At 39.7% G+C, this 19,694-nt stretch overlaps 1 protein-coding gene across 2 annotated transcripts; it reads right to left on the bottom strand.

Moving 5' to 3' along the window:
• Positions 1-7,579: 7,579 nt before the first annotated feature.
• syt19 (synaptotagmin XIX) lies at positions 7,580-18,488 on the bottom strand. Of its 2 annotated transcripts, XM_069181763.1 has the most exons (9): positions 18,283-18,488; positions 17,345-17,458; positions 15,762-15,885; positions 14,936-15,131; positions 14,228-14,319; positions 11,571-11,981; positions 10,278-10,397; positions 9,224-9,335; positions 7,580-8,172 (listed from the first exon to the last, which is right to left on the bottom strand). In XM_069181763.1, exons 4-9 carry the CDS (start codon positions 15,108-15,110, stop codon positions 7,865-7,867), a joined length of 1,218 nt encoding a protein of 405 aa, XP_069037864.1. In that variant the 5' UTR covers positions 15,111-15,131; positions 15,762-15,885; positions 17,345-17,458; positions 18,283-18,488; the 3' UTR covers positions 7,580-7,864. The 2 variants fall into 2 exon arrangements, with proteins under 2 accessions (XP_069037864.1, XP_069037863.1); XM_069181762.1 differs by lacking the exon at positions 17,345-17,458.
• Positions 18,489-19,694: the final 1,206 nt, after the last annotated feature.

Below are 19,694 nucleotides of genomic sequence, written 5' to 3'. Positions count from 1 at the left end.
TTTCTGTCCCCTGCTCCCGCCTCTCACTCCTCCTCCCTCCCAACCTTTGTTCTCCCGCTACTTTACCTTTGCCTACTGCCCTGTCTCTCTCACACCTGAAGAAGGCTCCACGGCCGAAACGTTGTGTTCTCTTTCTTCTTCTTTTTCAGCATGGAATAAACCTATTACTTGTTCCTTTGCAGCCTACGCATGCTGACGCAGCTACCCACCTGAACTACATAACACAGTAGTGCTAACCATCATGCCACTGTGCCACCATTTGACTAGTGAGGGCATTTTGCTATGTCACTTTTGTGCATTATTATTACTGTTTCTAAAATTAACTCCTGTCTTCGGACAAATATGATCAGCTTTCCTTGAGTACAGTCTGCAATGTTGTGAGAAGAATGCAATTTGGACAATTGGAAAAAAAACCTCCAGTTTCAGTGGTTAAATATTGATCTCTCGTGTCAATATGATAACACAAATAAAGCATTATCTAATTGGAGCAGGGCTTCCAAGCATGATTTCCGTAATGGTACATTTGTGTGGTTAAGGTCCGAGGTTTGCTGTAAAACAGTGTGTTGTAACATTTATAGCATGTCCTTTCTTAAACGTTTTGCTTTTATTACCTTGACCTAGTGGAGTTTAAATCAAAGTAACCTGATAAGAGTGCTGATTTGTCCTCTGTTCCAGGTCATTTAAGCTGTTGTTTCTCGAAAGCGACCAAAGGACTTCGTTCCACGTAGACCTGACACAGGTCAGGCAGGCCCTCACCCAAAGCAGCGCGATGGTATAGGCTGACAAATTACATTTTTGCCCTGGCTTTTCCAAAAATCACCTGATCCTGATGCAGCGCTCCAAAGAAGCCCCTGTGTTCTAAACCAAAGCATTTTATCTGCATTAGTAACACCCTATTTGTTACCACATTGTAGAAAAGGAAAAATGGTGATAATCTGCCATAACAGGCCTCCATATTAAAAACAGTAATACGATTAAAGAGGCAAAAGGATTTGAGCTTGTCTCATGAGCTGAAACAACCATGCAGGGACAATTTACAATTAATTGGCCCTTAAATAGCTTAATGGTTCTTACAGTGATTCAGTCACGGATTCACAACAAAATGTACTGAGATTTCTTGTTTTTAAAAAGCTGAAACCCTGCCATTTAAACTGGCTGCCAGGGGCCTGTTGTAACTGATCCATGAACCTGCTGTCTAAAGTCTGGAAGATGCAATCCCTGCACTGCAGAACCAGGGCCTGGCATTTGTTCTTTCATGTGTAAAACTAAAACTAGACCTTTTTTATGGAGTGTCTTGAATTGTAGAGTGATATACAAGCCGATTATTAAATCTGTCTGCCATGTCAAAATGATATTTTTACACCGTTCTTAAGTTCTGTGTGACACCTGTTTTGCACAACCTTATGCTCTTCAAGGCAGGAAATCCAAAGAAATCAGAACCCATTCTTCTGTGTGATGATGCCTCTTGCCTTGGTTTGAGACTGCTATTTTTGGATATTTACACATCAAGGAAGCAAGCAAAATATTCATTTTTTAACTCAGTCACTACCTTCTCAATAAAGTATGGACATTGCTATCATAGTACACCAATTTCCACGTGAGGAACAATTATGGGATTTTTTAAGGTTTGTATTTCATTTCCGATCTTAACATTACAACTTATACTTTGTATGCTACAAAACACTTGAGTCTTAGAGTGTTTCTGGCATCACAACTCTGTTCCATTCCATTCTTTTTAATAGGGTTAGTTCTGTAAGTTCCAGTAACACTTGGGAATGTTTTTTTCTTTTTTTTTTAAATATCTGTATGCTATGTCTAAGGCCCGCATGGCTTACAGTACATGAAGTTTGGCACTGATAAAGTCATGGCCCAGGGTTCTGTGTCTGTCTGCTCGTTCGGAAGGAGGGAACAAGTCACCACACCTCATTTCTGTCTCATGAGAACAGTGTCTTACCTTTGACCAGACCTGGTGATCGAACTGCACATTCAGCTCTTTTAAAAAAAATTGCAAACCACATTAACAAACTACAAGCAGACTGGGGTAAGGGGAAAAAATCTGTTCAATCTTCAATTTTATCCCCAGGTGCTCTAATCTTTGCATTCAGCCCATCTCCTTTCCATTTACTGGCAAAGCTGTACAGATGGGGAGTGGGTATATTTTTTCTGATAACGGAACTTATATTTCCCTTTTCAATGTTTCTCTTTAGACTCAGTTTCCAGTTTCACTTAATCGCTAAATATTTTAATTCAATTAGTTGTTCAAATATGTCCCTTGCCATGATTTATCTAACAAATGTTAGCCTTTCTTTATGAAACTTCCAAGCTACTGAACAACACCGCACACACATTCATATGGTACCTCTGGGCCACACTATTCATCATTATCTGGACTTTATGTATGATATTGATACGGACACTATGTTTGTACCACACATAATGCAACACTAGCTTTCCCTGTTACATCACTGAATTTTTAGATACCAAATTTTGAAGGAATTGTAACCTGGGTTTAATTCTACAGGACGGAGCAACTGTAATGTTAAGGCAGTGAGTAATTTGGATCTAACAGTGACTGAACGCTGCACAAATGATAACACTGCATTGTGATAAAAACGGATTTTACAGTGTCCGTAAGAAGCTGCTCTCTTCAGAACAACAACATGAACTGTGCTGATATTTGCTGAGAATAACTGTACACCTTCTCCTCATTGAAGAGTCAGGATCAATAGTGTGCCATACTTAATAAATATAAAGCAGTACTTTTAATTGTTTGATAGTCTAGTAGGTTTTGATTAAAATTTCTCTGCTGGTAGAAAAGTTTTAATATTTTATGGACATTTGAATCTGTACTTAAGTGTTCAGTTGTGCTTGCTTATTATTATCTCCTACAAATGACCCAGGGGTCTAGAGAAGGACATTATTTCATTCCAGTATTTCATAAACCATTGGAAGGCCCAAACTGGAATAGAATTGAAAGGCCAACGAATAGAATCTGACTTTGCAACAATCCTGTTGTAGAGTCCTGTTTCCCAGACCTTTCAATTTTAAATTTATACTTTGTTCCTTTATTTTTTAAAGACAGATGCATGTACATGCCTCGTTTTGAAGAAATGCATTTATTGTTTATTAATATAATCTGCCAGGAAACACATTCAAAAAGCCAAACCCTAATTTGGAGCCATTCTTTAAGGTTTCAAGTTAAATTATTTCAGCCCGTTGAGTAGGCAGACTTTCTATTTCAATGTCTTTGACAGGTGCTGGTCTCTTTTCTTTGTACACAATTTCATATTCTAGAAGTCTCAGAATATAAATGACTTGAGTTTCAACATAACATGATGTTAGATTAAGCGGTGTATTTTAAATGTTCTCTGTTCTGTTCAGCAGACCTTGGGGATGTTTAAATTAACTGCAGATTTAGAAAAGCATGACAGAAAATAATTTTGGAGGAACAAGGACACAGGTGCAGGACAGAGCAAAGTTTGCAAAAAAAAAAAATTGCATACAAATTCCGGCACACAGCTTCATTCCAAGAATAAATACACAAAACATCAAAAGAAGCAGTGTGTGGGTCATATTCTTGTCTGTATATGTTTTTCTTTTACACACCTGTTTAAAGGTTGTTTGGGAGTGCAGATGACTTTTTATTCGATCTGAGGTGGTATAAACAAAAATTAGACCAAAATGTCCCTGGTTTGTTTCTCACATTTGCTTGTACATTTGCATGGCAGCAGGGAGGATAGCATTGCTTCCCTCCTGTGGTGGGGCCCTGGGCTCAATTCTGGACCTGGGGCACTATCTGTGTGATGTCTGGATGTTCTCCATGTGCATATGTTGGTTTCCTTCCACAATCCAAAGACATACTGGTAGGTTAACTGTCTTCTGGGGAAACTGGCCCTGGTGTGAGTGTGTGTCTGTCTGCCCTGTGATGGACCGGCATCCCATCTATGGTGTCGTGTGCCCACTGCTTGCTGCTCTGGCAATCCTGCATCCGAGCCTGACCTGGATGAAGCTGTGAGAAATTGGGTGGATGGGTTGCTTGTGTTTGAGTTTTGCTCACATTGGCCTTAATTGAAGACTTGACCAAATATTTTGTATGATGAAGTCTTGTTTCCATCCTTTTTGTAATGGGGGCAGATTCCACATTATGTTGTGGCTTTTATAGGTAAGTCAATAATTCCAGCTGTTTAAGACCTGGAAACTTTAAAGCTCTAATTTAATAAACTTGGTTGAATCAAGCATTCATTTAAGCACGTTCCCCAGGGACGAAAATGGCAGCTTGGTTTCTAACAGCTGCAGCTGCATCCATGGAACAACCAAGATATTAGTTGCCTATGAATTATTTTCTCAAAAAAATCTTCAAGGCCTTTATTAGAATGTTCTCACGCCTTCCTCCACACATTCTCAGCTGATACTGTCTAATAAATAGGCCTTAGGCTGTTTCATGTGACCACAGTACAATCTGGATCCACTGGTTGAAGAAGCGATGTTTGGTAAACATTCATCAGAAGGAAAAAACAGAGAAGAGAAAATAGTTCAATGATTTGAGCTACACTGCTGGTGCAACAAACACGAAATGGGTAACATACAGTATGTTGGGGCACGCCTTCATTTAAACTTTTTAATGCAAATCATCCCACCCTCAAACACAAATATCAGTATTATTAGTCATTTACCTTTTCCGTCCCATACGGGCGTTGAAATTCTCAGTCCTCAAATCGGTAAAAAGATTAGGAATATTCAATGCATGAAAAGGCAGTTGTTTTTCCAATGAATATCACGCATTGGTGAAACATACCAATGTCTCATTGTGGAAGATTTTATAAATGCATGAAAGTAAAGGTGTAAAGGTGCATCTGACAGCCTCCTGTGATACCGAGACAATCTTTTAAAATGGACACTTGAAGGTCATGTCATGCCTGCTTTGGCTTTTGAAACTCCTGTCTGTAAGTTCTCTCTAAGGTCTAAGACTGACAGCAGTTATCCAAGTGTTATTTTCACCATATACAGTCTCATACACATTTAAGAAAAGTACTTTTTCCATTTTGGAGTGAATATATAAGTGTGACTGCGTCCAGGTGTGATAGGTTGGGGAACATACAGTACTACAGCATTTATGTTTCCAGCATGCTTAATTCCCTGGTTTATACATTGTGCATGGATAATGTGAGTCAAAAAATATTTCAATTACATATCCTGCCTAATAAGGGTACCATGTGTTGCTTGAATAAGGTGTTGAATTTAGCAAACCTTCACCAGCACACATTTAATTGAAGGTTAATGATGTTGTTTGGAATTAGTCTGTAACAAGATGAGGTAAATGGTGAATCACACCCACTGGGACTTGAGTCATTGATTGTGGAAAAAACCCAGAGCTCATATTGTGGAATTAGTCATGACCATTCTCACCTGTCTGTATACCTAGGGGTGGTCAGCTTTTCCAGTAAAAAAAAACTTTATAAGCAACAGGGACAAATTCTCCAAATGGCAGACGTATATTAGCATAGTATATTAGTCTGTGACTATCTCAAACTATATTTGCTATATTTTTAGCTTATGAAACAGTGGCACATTAATTTTAGGCTTCTCCTTTCTAAAATAAACACCTTCACTACATGACTAACAACATTAATTCATTGTAACTTGTCACATACTAAGCACTAAGCAGCAATGCCAAAATCACCTATTTCATTTGGTTTTTCCAATAATCTTTTTACCAACACACATGGTATTTTTTCCTTCCCTGTACCACAGTGTCTCTAAAAATGATAGGATCACCAAAAGCTAACAAATGAAGATCCTAACATGAAAGCCTCTTTAGAGCATGGAAGAGATCTCGAAAGAATGAAGAAGTACATTTTAGGTCTGTTACGTTCTATATTATAATCACAATGTACTTACATTGTGATTTTCAATGTATAATGTACTTCCTGTTCAACTATCACACCAGAACACTTTTCTTAGGGCTTTATTTGTGTTGTGTCTCTCTCTAGCGGATTTCGGTGGAACAACTGTTTCTACGTGCCTTGCCGAAAAGGTTGATCGCAGATAAGACGCGTTCTTCAGCAAAAGAAATTCTACACGATGATGCCATGGAAATAAACATTTGAAGCAGATAAAAGGTTGAGAACCTTTGTGGATAACTGGCAAAGGTCATTTGCGGAGATCCCGATGATGCCTAGTGTGACGAGTAAGTGAATTTGCCACAGCAAGCAAGCAGTGTTTGCGTGTGCTGATGTCATTGGTTGTGCTGGGAGTCGGTTCTGGACCTCTGCTACAGTACTTCGTGACAGTGTGTTTTCCGAAGGCCGAGGGAGGGACTCAGTTTATTTCTCGGGCAGGTCCGCTTACCTTTGTCTCTCACGGCAAGGTTTTTAATCGATGGAACATGGTAACCTTTCCCACGATGTATGACTGTTTCCTTTGGGAGTCTTTCTGCACTGCAGACATGTGGTTGTAAAAGGAGGGTGACACACCTGTACATTGTCTGGTGGCTGTTGAACTTGATGGTACCAAAGTTTAATGTGAAAAATCAACATTTGCCTTGCCTGTTCTACAAACTGATAGCTATCAATTCATTTTGTTACTATATGATTCTTTATTCTGTTTAATGTGTTTTACTTAAGAAATAACTCTTCTTGAGAGACAAAAGATCCCCTCCAAAAAATAAAATAGATGAAAGTTTGCTCATTGACCTAGACTGAATAAAAGTGACTGCTTACTTGCTACACCATAGGCAAACAATCAGATTCTTTTCATTTCCACTGATAACACTCTACAGCCAGTGGTCTGGTTTCTAATGGAACGACATGCATCTACTGACGTCATCATGACTGTTTCTCGGGGAATACTGTAGGCTGTTATTTTCCTGTGTGCAGGCCCATAAACACTCTGTTCAGTGGATATACATGAAGAATTATGCCCCAGTCAAGATGCCATGGGATATAAATTTAAATATTTATAGAATATTTACATTTTGTACTGGGGAAATGTTGGCTTGTAAATCACCCAGAGGGCATGTCACATGCTGTTATTCCTTTTTTAAACACGTGACGACTTCTGATCCCTGTCTTCACAGCCTGTGTTTTTCATGTACAGTACAAACAAGTCCTTGGGGAAAAACAACTTGTCACCATGCCTGTCAAAATCCTTCTTATTCTTAAGATTTCTTAATATGAGTTCTGAAAAGGGGCTTGGGATCATCTTTCCTGGTAGGGGGGATGGAGAGGTACGTGACACAAACACGGAGAAGGGGCTCAGGGCTCTGGTCCTATCTGAACATCTTCATGTTCTGGGGTCGCATCCCTTGCAACATTTCGTGTTCTAGGGGAAGCTTAGAGGGGGCAGACAGAGGAGGAGGAGACACCCACACCTTCCTTTGGCATTGCCACTGGCCAGGAAGAACGTATTTTATTCTAGATACGTTTTCTTTGTCTTCTTCACTTGAGAACGATCCCAACTTCAGTGGGAATAGTCCTGAAGCAGAGCAGCTCCCGACAGAATGGCTGAACGAGGAAGGGACCTCCCACCTATTAGACGAGTTCTAACCCAAATGAGATGATCCAATTCCAAGCTCGCACTGTATAGTTGCAATAGGCTTTATTTGTACATCATGACGAGCAAGAAGTGCCGAATTTGAAATCTAATACTATTCAAAGTTTTAAATAAGCTTTAATCCTACAGATGCAGTAGTTGTTTTTTTTCAGCTATCAGTTCTTTCGGTCAGGTTTAAGGGAGAAATATACAGAAATAATCATTTCTAACAGAGGAAGTCCGCTTGGAACCAGAGGGATCTGATACAAGCTCTTCCTCGTGGCATCAGTATCTTTCAGTTCTGCGCACCTGTAACCGTGGTGACCAAACTGAGTCAGATTAACAGGGAGTGCCATTTTGCGATTGGCTGACGCAGGCACTGCATCATCAGGCTCCAGTGCTCGTCCTCGCTGGCTTTTCTCTTCCTCACGACAGCCTGTCCAATCAAGCGTTTGGACTTCCTTCTTTTTGTGCTCGTCTCAAACACGGTGACTGCAATGACACATTCCCTAATGTGGGGCTCGGGCAGCGAAAAGGTCATGATCTCGTTGAAGACGGTCACGTCCTGTTTTGACTTCTGAGGTGTCTTCTGAGTCTTCAGCCTACATTGGTTACAGGAGATGCTGGTTCTGGCATAGAGTGCTGGAAGACAAGGACATGAAGAGCTAGAGCATGAAATAAAGATTGGTCTCTGGTGTTAAAATGTCTTGGGATGGGAAGCTACAACACGGGGTATTTGTGACTGAGTTTGCTCCTATTCTTGGCATTCTTGTTAAGTGTTAAGCCTTGTGCCAGGATGTTTCGTCCTTGTATTTCCAAACCAATACCACTTAAATGCCATAATTAGTCTGTTGTTATTTTAATAATGCTCAACAGGGTATCTATTTACCTTTTAAAGCAAAATTTAGTATTACTTCAAGTCCATTAGTTTGCATGTTTGCTTTTATAACCTGTGAAAAATTAATAGACTTAATTATAAGGAATTACAGGTATATTAAGTCAGCATAGCTACAATCACATCCCTGCCAGATGTCAGTACAGTACTCTATTACAGTCACTTTATTAGTCTTTAGCCTCTGTTGTCTCTCCCGTGTGCCATTCCAGTCGCTGACTACAATGACTACAATTGAGAAGGGGCAACTTGGTCCATCTTTTGGGACATCTAAGGCTCTCACCCAGGTGTTTCGCGAAGAAAACCAGAGCATCAGCTTCAACAACATGGTTGCAAAAAAATACTGTTCTCAGTTTTACGTTTACATCTGTGTAGTTTAGACTTCTATAAAAACAATTTCAGAATGTAGATTGTTGAAATGGATTAGGGAGAGCTGGGGTTCTAAGACAGATCCCTTTTGTACTCCACTAAATACTTAACCCAAAATTGAATTTGTTCTGTACTCCCTTTTCTGTTTGTTGAACAGATCTCAATCCAAACACTCTTGTTTCCCTGAAAACTTACAGCCTGTAATTTTAGAATTAACCTTTTGATAGGAATGTTATCAAAAAGAATGAGAAAATTGAAATACAAAGGCATCTTGATTGTAATTAGAGTTATATGCAATACTTTGGAAATCAGTGTTTTTTTAAGGCCTTCAGCTATGAAAGCATTGTGCAAGGATTCAGTGTCCTTTAGTAAAGACAGAGACTGAGCTTTAAAGATCACCCCCTTTTTGAAAAGGCAGCATAAATACTCCACCTTTGTCTTGATTGTTAGTCCATGAAACAGTTCTGATCTTGAGAAGCCCCACTTCTATTCTCTGGGACGTAGGGAGGTACTTGAGAGACAGAAGAACCTCTCCCACCAAGTCCTGCAATTTCAAACGGATGAAAGTGCAAATGAAAAGTGCGGTGAAAGAAGTCACTTGAAAATGCAAATAAGAATTAGTCATCAGGAGAACTAATCACCTGCCAGGCAAGGGGGGAGAGTCTTTAGGATCTGCTTCAAATGGAGGTAAAACACTTTACTATGAAGACATTTGTTTTCTGAAATCTTCCTGCAACCTTAGTCCTGATCTTTTTCATCATGCATATTTATGAATAATACATCTGAATCTGCAGCCAGAGCCCAATTCGTTCAGACAGCTTAAATTATATATTAAAATTCTCTTGTAGTTTATAAACCTTTGCATGTGAAAACCCAGAATGTAGATGCGAATGTATTTAGCAGTGGTTTATACACTGGGGGCAGGTGCTGGGACTCGGCTCCACAAGATATGTTTTCTACAAAGACACATACTTGGCTTACAAATAAACTTTTTACATTCAGTTGTAACTGAAATGACTATTACTATTTTCAGTTCTTAGTACTCTAGAAACCTCTCAGTGTGTTGTGTGGTAGCCTTTACTTATGTCTTGTAAAATATTGTAGAAAACTGAGACTCCCCACTAAAGCATTAAAGTAACTGTCAGGTTGGTTAACAATTCACAAGGAATGACATCATTCAATAAGAAAATGCATTCAGGAGTGTTCATTGAGGAGTCAAGGGTGCGTGAAACCTTGTTTGAATACTCCTTAGCTGAGTGCTGACCCCCTGGCTGTATCAATCCCCATACAGGTAGATACATTGACCAAGGGGAGTGGAGGAGCGAAGCAGAAAGATGAATTTGAGCGAGAGGCTTGCTGTGGTATTGATAGTTTTTTCAGTAGGTGATGTCCCAGAGAACTGAGTTTGAGTAGCAGAGGTGAGGGAGTCCTTGGTGAATCTGTTAGAAGACCCATGAAAAGAAAACAACATGGTAGGATCTCCCACCTTCTTTACAGCCTGTAAGTCGTCCAGGGTCTCCACAGGGTAGTAAATGTTCGAACTTGTCAAAGATGTCCTGACTTCTCCAAGAGCAGCATGTCTGGAATATTTATCAAAATCTCTGACCTGTGAAAAATGTTTCCAATGAGGCATTGTACTCAAGAATGAACTGAACCCCAATCACACATGAAAAAAATGACTTCAAAATCAACATTAAATTTTGTATAATCTGTGGCTGATTAAGTGAATGAGCTACTTTAACAAACATTCCACTAGAGGGAGCCAATTTTTAATGATAGAGTCTATGATGGATGTTGCAAGTAGTTGGAAAGAATGTCCTACTGACATTCGAACTGTCACGGGCACAACAGGCATTTTAACTGATTATTTAGGAAAAAACACTACACATACAACTTGCAAGTATCCATACAGATTGAAAATATAAGGCGCTCGTTTTCACAGTCTCTAGTGTTTGTAACAAAACTACCCAGCCATGTCATTTGACATTTGACAAGAAATGATTCTTGAGAAATGAGGTTCTGGGTTGACAGGCAGCTAACAACCAAGTGAAGAACATGAGATCTTGTCTGTAACCTTCATCTGCAATTACACCTCAAAAATGAGCCTTTATGTCCGTTTACAGAATGATTTTTGGCTGTATAGCGGTGGTCTTTTGAGAAATGAGAGGGTGAAGCTACAGACATGCTTAAGCACTGAGTCAGCAAAGTTCAATGACCTACTATGGGTCCGCTCTGGAATTCAGTTATAACTTTTTGATTTTTAGAAGCTTGTTTCAGGTTGTAAAGCAGTGAAAAGAAGCAGTCAGATAGGGATTTGGGGACCTGGCCTTCCTACAAGAGAGATTTTAGAAGTTACTTGGAAATGATATGGTTCAAACAGGACAATGAGAGTGTGACACCATCAGGAACTAAGCATCTGGGCATATCCTCATTGCGGTTGTCATTAATCTACAAATCCACATTGTATATTGAAACATTTTTCCTATTTGCTTTCTTAAATATAAATAGAACAAAGGGCTATATTCATACTGCATATTCTTATAAATATTGATCACACTTAAAAAAATAATGAAAAATCCATAGTAGTATGGTGAAGTGTCCTAATCATAACTGTACTAATTTGGTAGTGTTCTGCTTTACCAGAATTAAAAACAACTGAACTAAAGACATTTCCTTAAAACTACATTAGAGGCTAAAGTACAGTATTAGCGGAGCCTGAAAAACTGCAGCGGTTCACTGATACATGACATGCTGATTGGTTTCAGCTCGAGATACATGCCTCCAGCTTGATCGTGATGTTGGGGACCTCCTCCTCGGTCAGCGAGCAGGAGAACTGGTCCCCAAACGAGGGGTTCCTGCTCTTCTTCACCAGCCTGGTCTCCCACTCGTGGAGGGTGCAGTGCAGGCCGGTCTGCTCTGACAGGGGGCCTGCCAGCACTCGCACCCTGACAAAGGGGTCCACGCTCTGGCTGAAGTCCCGGGCTGGCAGCTCGCAGGCGCCCAGCACGGTCACCAGGAGCCGGGACAGCTCCCTGTCATAGAAGAGGGAGAACCTCAGCTTCCCCCTGGGGCTCTCCTGCTCCTCCTCCTCCAACATGCTGTCCAGATCCACGCTGTCCTGCTCGGACAGGGAGGACGCTGGCGACAGGCACCTGCTCAGCTTCTCGATCTCGTCCTGCAGCTTCTCCACCTGGGGGCCGGGACATGAGAGTTGTTAGCAGTGTGACTCACAGCACTGGAGTCCTGGGGTCTCTGGACCTGGGGTGCTATCTGCATGGAGTTTGCATGTTCTGCTCATGTTTGCGTGAGTTTCCTTCAGGTGTTTCGGTTTCCTCCCACAGTCCAAAGTCATGCTGGTAAGGTTGTTGGCTTCTGGGAAAAGTGTCCCTAGTGTGAGGAGGGTGTGCAATGTCTCTCCGCCCTGGACAGGTGTCCCACCCATGGTGTGCCCTGCCCTGCCCTATTCCTCACTAGGTTAGACTCCAGTTTCCCCACAACTCTGTACTGGATAAAATAGCTAGAAAATGGGTGGATGGGCAATAAAGCACTAACTTCATGCTTTCTTTCACAGTCTGGCTAATTGGCTCAAGTAAATCATCAGAAGGAGCTCATTTAGTGTGTCTGAGCAGCTCTAGAGAAAGAAAGAAAGATGTGTGGTGTGACTGCATGTCAGGAATTACCCACATGCTAAAAACCTGAAGCAAGAGTACAGGCCAATTAGCATTTACATGAGTTCACCCTGAATGTAATTTTGGCTTGACAGTAGGTGTATACCTTAACGGTACTCCGTAACCCCTGTGTCTTCTTATTTTCTCTCCAGCCAGGCTCATTGATTTCAATGTTCTATTTGAGGCCTTTTTAAATTTCGTTTTCTGCTCTTAAAAAGCTGAATAAGATTTGTATAGATCCAGTGTAAACCCTGGGCTAATTAGAATGTTTCAGGACTGCCCTCACGCAGGTGTGGCTGCTGAAATATAACACCGAGGAAAACAGTGACTTACTGTGGGAGCTGTCTGTTTGTGTCATTCCCACTTGTGCCAATTAATCTTCATTGATCCCCTATTAAGAGCTGTTCACTCAGAAATGAAGCAAATTCTTAGCAGGCAAGTAGAGGTGAGACTGCATAGTTTTGTATCCTAAAATTGTTGGAAATTATGTGCTCTAGGATATTTTTCAAACCAAGGCCTGAGTTCAGAAAGAAATCAAGACCATTATGCAGCTCAGTTACAGGTAGCAATAATCAGTTGTGATTAAGTTGTGTTTGAATATAAACCTTCAGATACAGAGTTCCTCCCGAAACATGATTTTAATAACTAATATATGCATCATAATCAACTACAGTATGCTAATGTTTCAATGCAAATGCTAGGAGCTGGGTTGATTTGAGCATTTGAGTTCAGTCCTTGAGAGAAGATTGTGACAAGGGTCTAAGTGATTTTGTACAACAAACTCTTATTTTGAGCTGCAGTCTCTCAGAAGTTTAAGGCTGCGTGATGCATGAGGTTTTGTATTCGTATTTCAATCTGTCCAATTCTGTGAATGTTGATCGACATCACCCATCAGGATTTACAGCATCAATCCATCCTTTGTCAAAAAGTTTCTTATTGCTGATGAGGGTTGTGGAATCCCTGGACACGTTGCCAGTCCATTGTACACAAGTGCACAGGGACAGATCAGAGACACCGATTTAGCCAGGATATCTTTGGAAGGCAAGTGGAGCACCGAGCAAAACCCATGAGAAGATAGCATGTGCCCCAGTCCAGAATCGAACCCAGAACTTGAGAGCTGTGAGCAAGCAGTGTTATCAGCCACTACACTGTACCACCCCAGACTGGAAGGGTTTACTGCTTGTGATAAAGAGGGTTTGTATCAGTTTTCTGGAACGGTTTGTGAAATACAAAGCATACAATATAGTCTTTGCTCTTTGAACAGTAGATGAAAATTCCTGCTAAACCGCAGTCTGAAACAATCCTTGGAAACGCCCTCAACTAATCAAATATCCTGCTGTTAGCTCTGAATTCCTGTTCTCCAGGAAGTCATGCCAAAATGTCATGTACTTTTTAATCTCAATCTCCCATTGGAAAATCATTAGTAATTAAGAAAACTAAGAGGTTTACTACATGAGGCCAAAACGTTGTCTAAATGCTTTAACTTTGGTGAAACTCTGAGAACAAATGTTTGCATAACATCCCAGCAAATATAATAAAATAAAGTATCAGAGTTTTATATACACCTTCCCAGTGAATAGATACAGTCCTGATTGTACAGTTCAGGTTATTAAGCTTTTTGTAAAAAAAATCTCTTACAATATAACCCAAAGGAGAAAGCTGTACTGACCACTGCTCACCCAGGTGACTGTATTTGATAACAGTTTTACATCCTATCTCTCACATTACTGATCTGTTCTGTCTCTCAAGTTGAACACAAGACCATCACCTTGAGGTTATGTGTGTCTGAGCCACCATCACGGATATTTTCAACAATGCTCTCTTTTGCACTTTTCTCATCTGTGCTTTGGAGTCCTGTTACTGAAATAAATGAAGGATAAAAATAGATGAGTTTGTGGGTAGAGAGTCTCCAGATTCTGCTCATCTTTTCACAGTTGGTAAAGTGCCCTCAATGTGGCTTTTGATGATGAGTGTTTATCCCCGCCTCTTTTAATTAGAGTGTTGAGTTAAATTAAAATGTCCACTTACAGCTCCAGATCTGATAGCTGATGGAATCTTCCCATTGAAGAGAAGAAAGTTATATTTTTGCCATCAAGCAATGTTCGAAATGTGTTATTAGCAGGAGGGAAATTTTTTTTATTTAATCCAAGCTTTTGTGTGATTGTGAAGTTTGTTACAGTTTCTTGGGGCAAAGGCCACTATTCTTCTTACAGTGATTTGACAGAAAACTGTCTCCTTGTACCTTGCATTTGCCACTGTGAATCACTTTTGTGTTTTCTCTTATTGAGTTTCAGTAGTGTTCAGGTCTGGCATTATTTTCTTTTAGGGTAGAGGTCAACGGCTGGACAAATAAAACCCAGGGAAAAAAGGGGCATTTGGATATTTTCTGAGTTACATAGGACTGGGCACAGAGTTTTATACTCCCATTGTTGAAGGGAGACCATTGGCAAAATGGGTTAAAGCACTGAATATATACCTTTTCTATTGGCTCTTGGTTTCTGTTTGCAGTATCGGTATATCTGCCACGCTAATATGGATGCCGCCACAAGAAACAGAAGGATTGCAAGGGACAAAATGGTGTATTTGATCTCATTAGAGAACGGCATTCGAAGATCCCCCAAAGAAAGCTGCAGAAAAGCTGGGAAGTTCATATCTTCTTGCCATGCAAACCCCTGTAGAAAAGGTAAAAGCAAAGATTTTACTTTTCATTGATTTGCCATGTTCTGCCTGAGTGTGCTGTTCCCAGGCTGCTTTGAGACGCACAAAGCACTGGCAAGAAATGAACACCTGTGCTCACGAGCTCGATGAGCTGGCAAAAACATTAAGAGTGCAAGACTACAGTCTAAAAGGAGTAAAAGACAAGGGACATTTTTTATTTTTGTTTGTATGGTATACAGCTAGAAAAAATAATATCTACTCTATATACCACTGTTGAATAAATTTATAAATGTAGATATCCAATGGTAGATCTCAGACTAGGTAAATTGGTACGATAAGCAAAATCAAAGAATTTGTTAGTCTTCCAGGTTCAGACGGTTATACACTTGTTCACATTTTTTTAGATTCATTTTCATCTCATACTAGGGTTATGTTCCTTGGGAGGCTACATTTTCTTTTCATGAACTGGAAAGCGAAACTCGAATTCTCTACCTGTGTATACAAATGGACGGGAACCATGTATTTGTACTGTATAATGCTGTATATCTAAGAAGCAGCAGAGGAGGAGGAGAGTGCTGGTAGATTATCAGAATAAGGTGGATCCTGTATGGTGTCTGGATGGAGGTGGACGTGCAGAGCTCTACCTGTGCTCAGAGGTAGTGAGGCCCAGACAGAATGTGAAGATTACACACACACAGCTCCACAGGGGTGGCCTGCTGGCGTGCTGGAAGAGTGGTTCTGCTTCATGGTTGTCCCACCCTTCCAGACCTGTAGGTGTAGGGGACATGAAAGGGTAAAAGAATGTTCTGGAAAGGGGCTGTCTGAGGTAACTATGAGACCCCAAAAGCTGACCACAGCCAACTGAACTCAATCACCTCTAGGTTTGAGGGCTGTGAAAGCCTCTCTTCCATTGTCACAACTCAAAATGGTCATACTGTACATTATAAGTAAGACATTAATCCTGTTGATGAGGCAGAGCCTGTCTCAGAAGCACAGGGTGTAAGGGAGAATCTTTGAGTATGAGACTCTTCTCCCCATGGATGGAAAGCCATTGCTGTGGTGCCGCTAACATGCCATTGTGCTGCAATGTAGTCAAACAATTGAGTTATTTTTCTATCATTTCGATCTTGGATCACCTTGTTCAATCAACTCAACTACTACAGTCACTGTATCTGCTCCGGCACCCTCAACAGTCAGAGCCATTTGTCATTTGACGTGCTGTGACCCTCACAAGTGCCTAACTGGAGAGTCTGTACCAGAGGGAGCAAAGGTGTCACTCACCCCTGACGCTGCAAGCTCACAAGCTTGTGTTACCAGGCAGAGGAAACATCGGCTGACTCATGCCCATTCATCCCTGGCAGTGCTCTATTGAATGTTTATTGGGGAAATCCTGGTCACACCATCTAGTAACAAAGTCTAGGCCATTTCCAAATATTATCAGTAATGTCAGGAGTTTCTATCCAGTGCACTTGCCTTCATATCCCTTATTTAGCTGATAACCAGTCTGACAGTTCTGTAGCTGCAAAATGTAAATTTAAATTGTAGACATAGGAATATAATTTGACTGTACAATTTTCAACAAGCCGAGCCCCAGGTATTTGATCTTGTATAGGCCACTGTGCAGTTCCTTGAGGGTGTCAGTTTAGAATTATTAACAGTGTATTTACAAGTGAGATTGAGCCCTAAATAAAACATGGTGGAGGTGTCAGCACAGCTCTCAACACGTATATCTGCATGAAATGGTTGTAATCTGATGAAAAACAAATCAGCTTGATTTAATGGAAGGCCATCGCAGAACAACAAGATTAGTTTGTTCATCTATGGAAATATTAGGCTTGATAGTGAGACAATATTTTCATGTTTGCTGGCCCCTTTTTTCTCATTTCAATATCTAAAACTCATAAAACATCGACAATAACTAATCACATAGTCACATAAAACCCAAAACAACAAAATAGCATCAATCACTGTAAGGAGAATAATGGAGTTCATAACACTGAAATGTATTTATTTTTGGCTAAGCACATATAGTACAATTTCTTTTTCCATGTATAAAGCAGAGCAAAGATTTTACATAGAAAAGCAATGCTCATTCTATGCCGTAATGTACAGCAGTTTTTAGTCAATTTTGTTAGGCTTTCTTACCTCTGACAAACAGAATATTTAAAATTAGATGTAGAAGAATCTTTCAAAGCTTGCTTTTCATTATACTCGCAGTTCCTATTACCTGCAATGTGCTGTTCAGCCAAGTGAAAATGCAGCAGAGCGATTAATACACAATCATTGGAATACTTCCAAGTGCGTTTTTGGCATTTAGCGAAATCGTATGGGCTTTTTTTATCTGAACAAAAAAGCAAAGATACAATTTACAGAGATAGTTTTCGCTTGTATTATTCATTTAATTACTGTTGTCCACCAGATGTACAAAGAAATCATGTTGGCTCGGCATTAAAAAGTGGCAGACAAGTTGAAAAAGACATAATGAAAGGGATGGAGCATTTCAGTCCATTCTGATTTCCAGTACACAGTACTTTCAGGACCTTTGCATCTTTAAATCATTATATCAATGGGTGTTAAACAATAGGGGCTGGATTTATTTACAGTACGTATAGGACCAATTCAATGGCACTGTACACATAAAAAGCGAGAAGCAGCTGTTACACACTGATGAACTTATGTTTACATTGTTGATCCAGCATTTGCAGCAAATCTGATCTGGACTGCTCTTTGCTACATTTTCCTGGATTTGAAAATTAAAGACTGGATTTTGTAACAAGCAATTGATTAGCCAATGACATCCATTCCCACTGAACAGGTTGCAAGCCTTTATACCAAGTACTTTAATCTTTCCTTTAAGACTGAAAAGCTCTTTATTACTACATTTGTGCTCAACATTGTAGCTTAAAAGCTGTGAAATCGCATGCAGAACATTGTGTTTCTGGCTCCTCAATATGGCTGGGGATAAATTTGTCTTCTATTTTCATTGTGTCGTACTGTTTAATTCTATAAAAATAGTAAAACCGTTAGGTAACACGTCTTTTTGTTTTTCCCATTTGAAGTAAAAGCTTGTAGATTGATGTCCTACTGTAATGTAAAGCAAGTTCTGTGTCCATTACAGCCAATTCTACATGATCATGAAGAAAGAAGAATTAAAACAGACAGTACCTTTTGTTGTCGTTCTCCGGAAAAGAGCCTAATATTGCCTTATCCCCATTTTTCCATCCTCCTGCTTGCACTAACTTCCCATACTGTTAGTACCTGAAAAACTAGTTCTTGTCTCTCAGCACACAGACTGTCTTGTGCTCTTAAGCACGTTTACCAGTCCCTGGTAAATGCACAAGATACTGAGTTCTGTCTAGTTCATTTCTGCAGGCTAGTTTTGTTTCTCATGAACAAAAACGTAACAGGCAAGCCTTATTTGCAAAGCTATGCACAGCTGAAGTTATCGTTAAACACTATGCAAATAACATTCCTGGTTGAATGATTAGATAATACCCAAGTGAAATAGGCTATTATTTGAGCTCAGCTTCATCAAAAAATGGTCATTTGTTATAAAACTAAATAACTGGTCAGGACAGCTTAATGAGTACTTACGCTCTCATTTCCTTTGTTTTCTGCTATTAATTCAGTAAAAAACAATGTTGCCAGAAATTTATTTTTATGTTCATTTTCTATTTTCAGAAGCTTAATTCTGTGACTGTGTTGTATTAAATTTTCATTTTCTAAAGCTATGACCAATTTTATGTCTGGTTTATATCTTGCCTTAGTACATATTACTAAAGTAAAAGAGATATCTACTAAAATTGCTGGATAATTTATCATTGCTTTCCTCATTCAAATGTCTTTCACAGCCTAGTGTAAAAAGGCCTTAGAGAAGTCACCGTAAGCATAAACAAAACATTTTCAGGTTTCTTCTCCTTAATATAAGCAGTTCTATAACTTCCCCCTGGTAGTGCTAATATCCATGTTATTATTATATTATTGTGACCACACCTACAGACATTGTGCTCTATGTACTCACCAATATTTCTGTTGCGAATGATTTGGGAATGTATCTGGGCAAACAAACAGTACCTCAACAACAAGAGCGTTGAGCGAAGACAAACACAAAGTGACAAAGTATGGAGCTACTGTAGTTTCCTCTGTTATATGTTGTTATTGTACATCTTATACCGGTACTACATGTCTATTTTCAATCTGAACTCATCTATTTGTTCTCTATTTTTAGTTTCACATGACTGCCTTCGTGAATGTTACTTATATTTTTATTATGAAGCTTAGGGAAAGGAACTGAAAACTGAAAGCTGAAACATAATGTGACTCATCAATTAATAAGTTACTGCATAATTCTTAATAGCCATAATAGAGCTGACTGCTGGAAAAAAAAGTTTAGATGGGAAAGAATTTGTTGAAAGATATTTTTTCATAATATCTTTGAGACTCTTTCAAATGAAGTTTAGTAAATTCACTAAATGTTTCAAAACAGTGGCTTCCAACCTCATCAGTTCCTTGACTGAGCACTCACCTAAGCTCCTGCCTAATAACTTGTAAATTCAAATTAAATTAATTTAGAAGTG

Source organism: Lepisosteus oculatus, chromosome 21 (genome assembly GCF_040954835.1).
Source record: "Lepisosteus oculatus isolate fLepOcu1 chromosome 21, fLepOcu1.hap2, whole genome shotgun sequence".
Lineage (NCBI taxonomy): Eukaryota > Metazoa > Chordata > Actinopteri > Semionotiformes > Lepisosteidae > Lepisosteus > Lepisosteus oculatus.
This window is presented reverse-complemented; position numbering and strand designations above follow the sequence as displayed.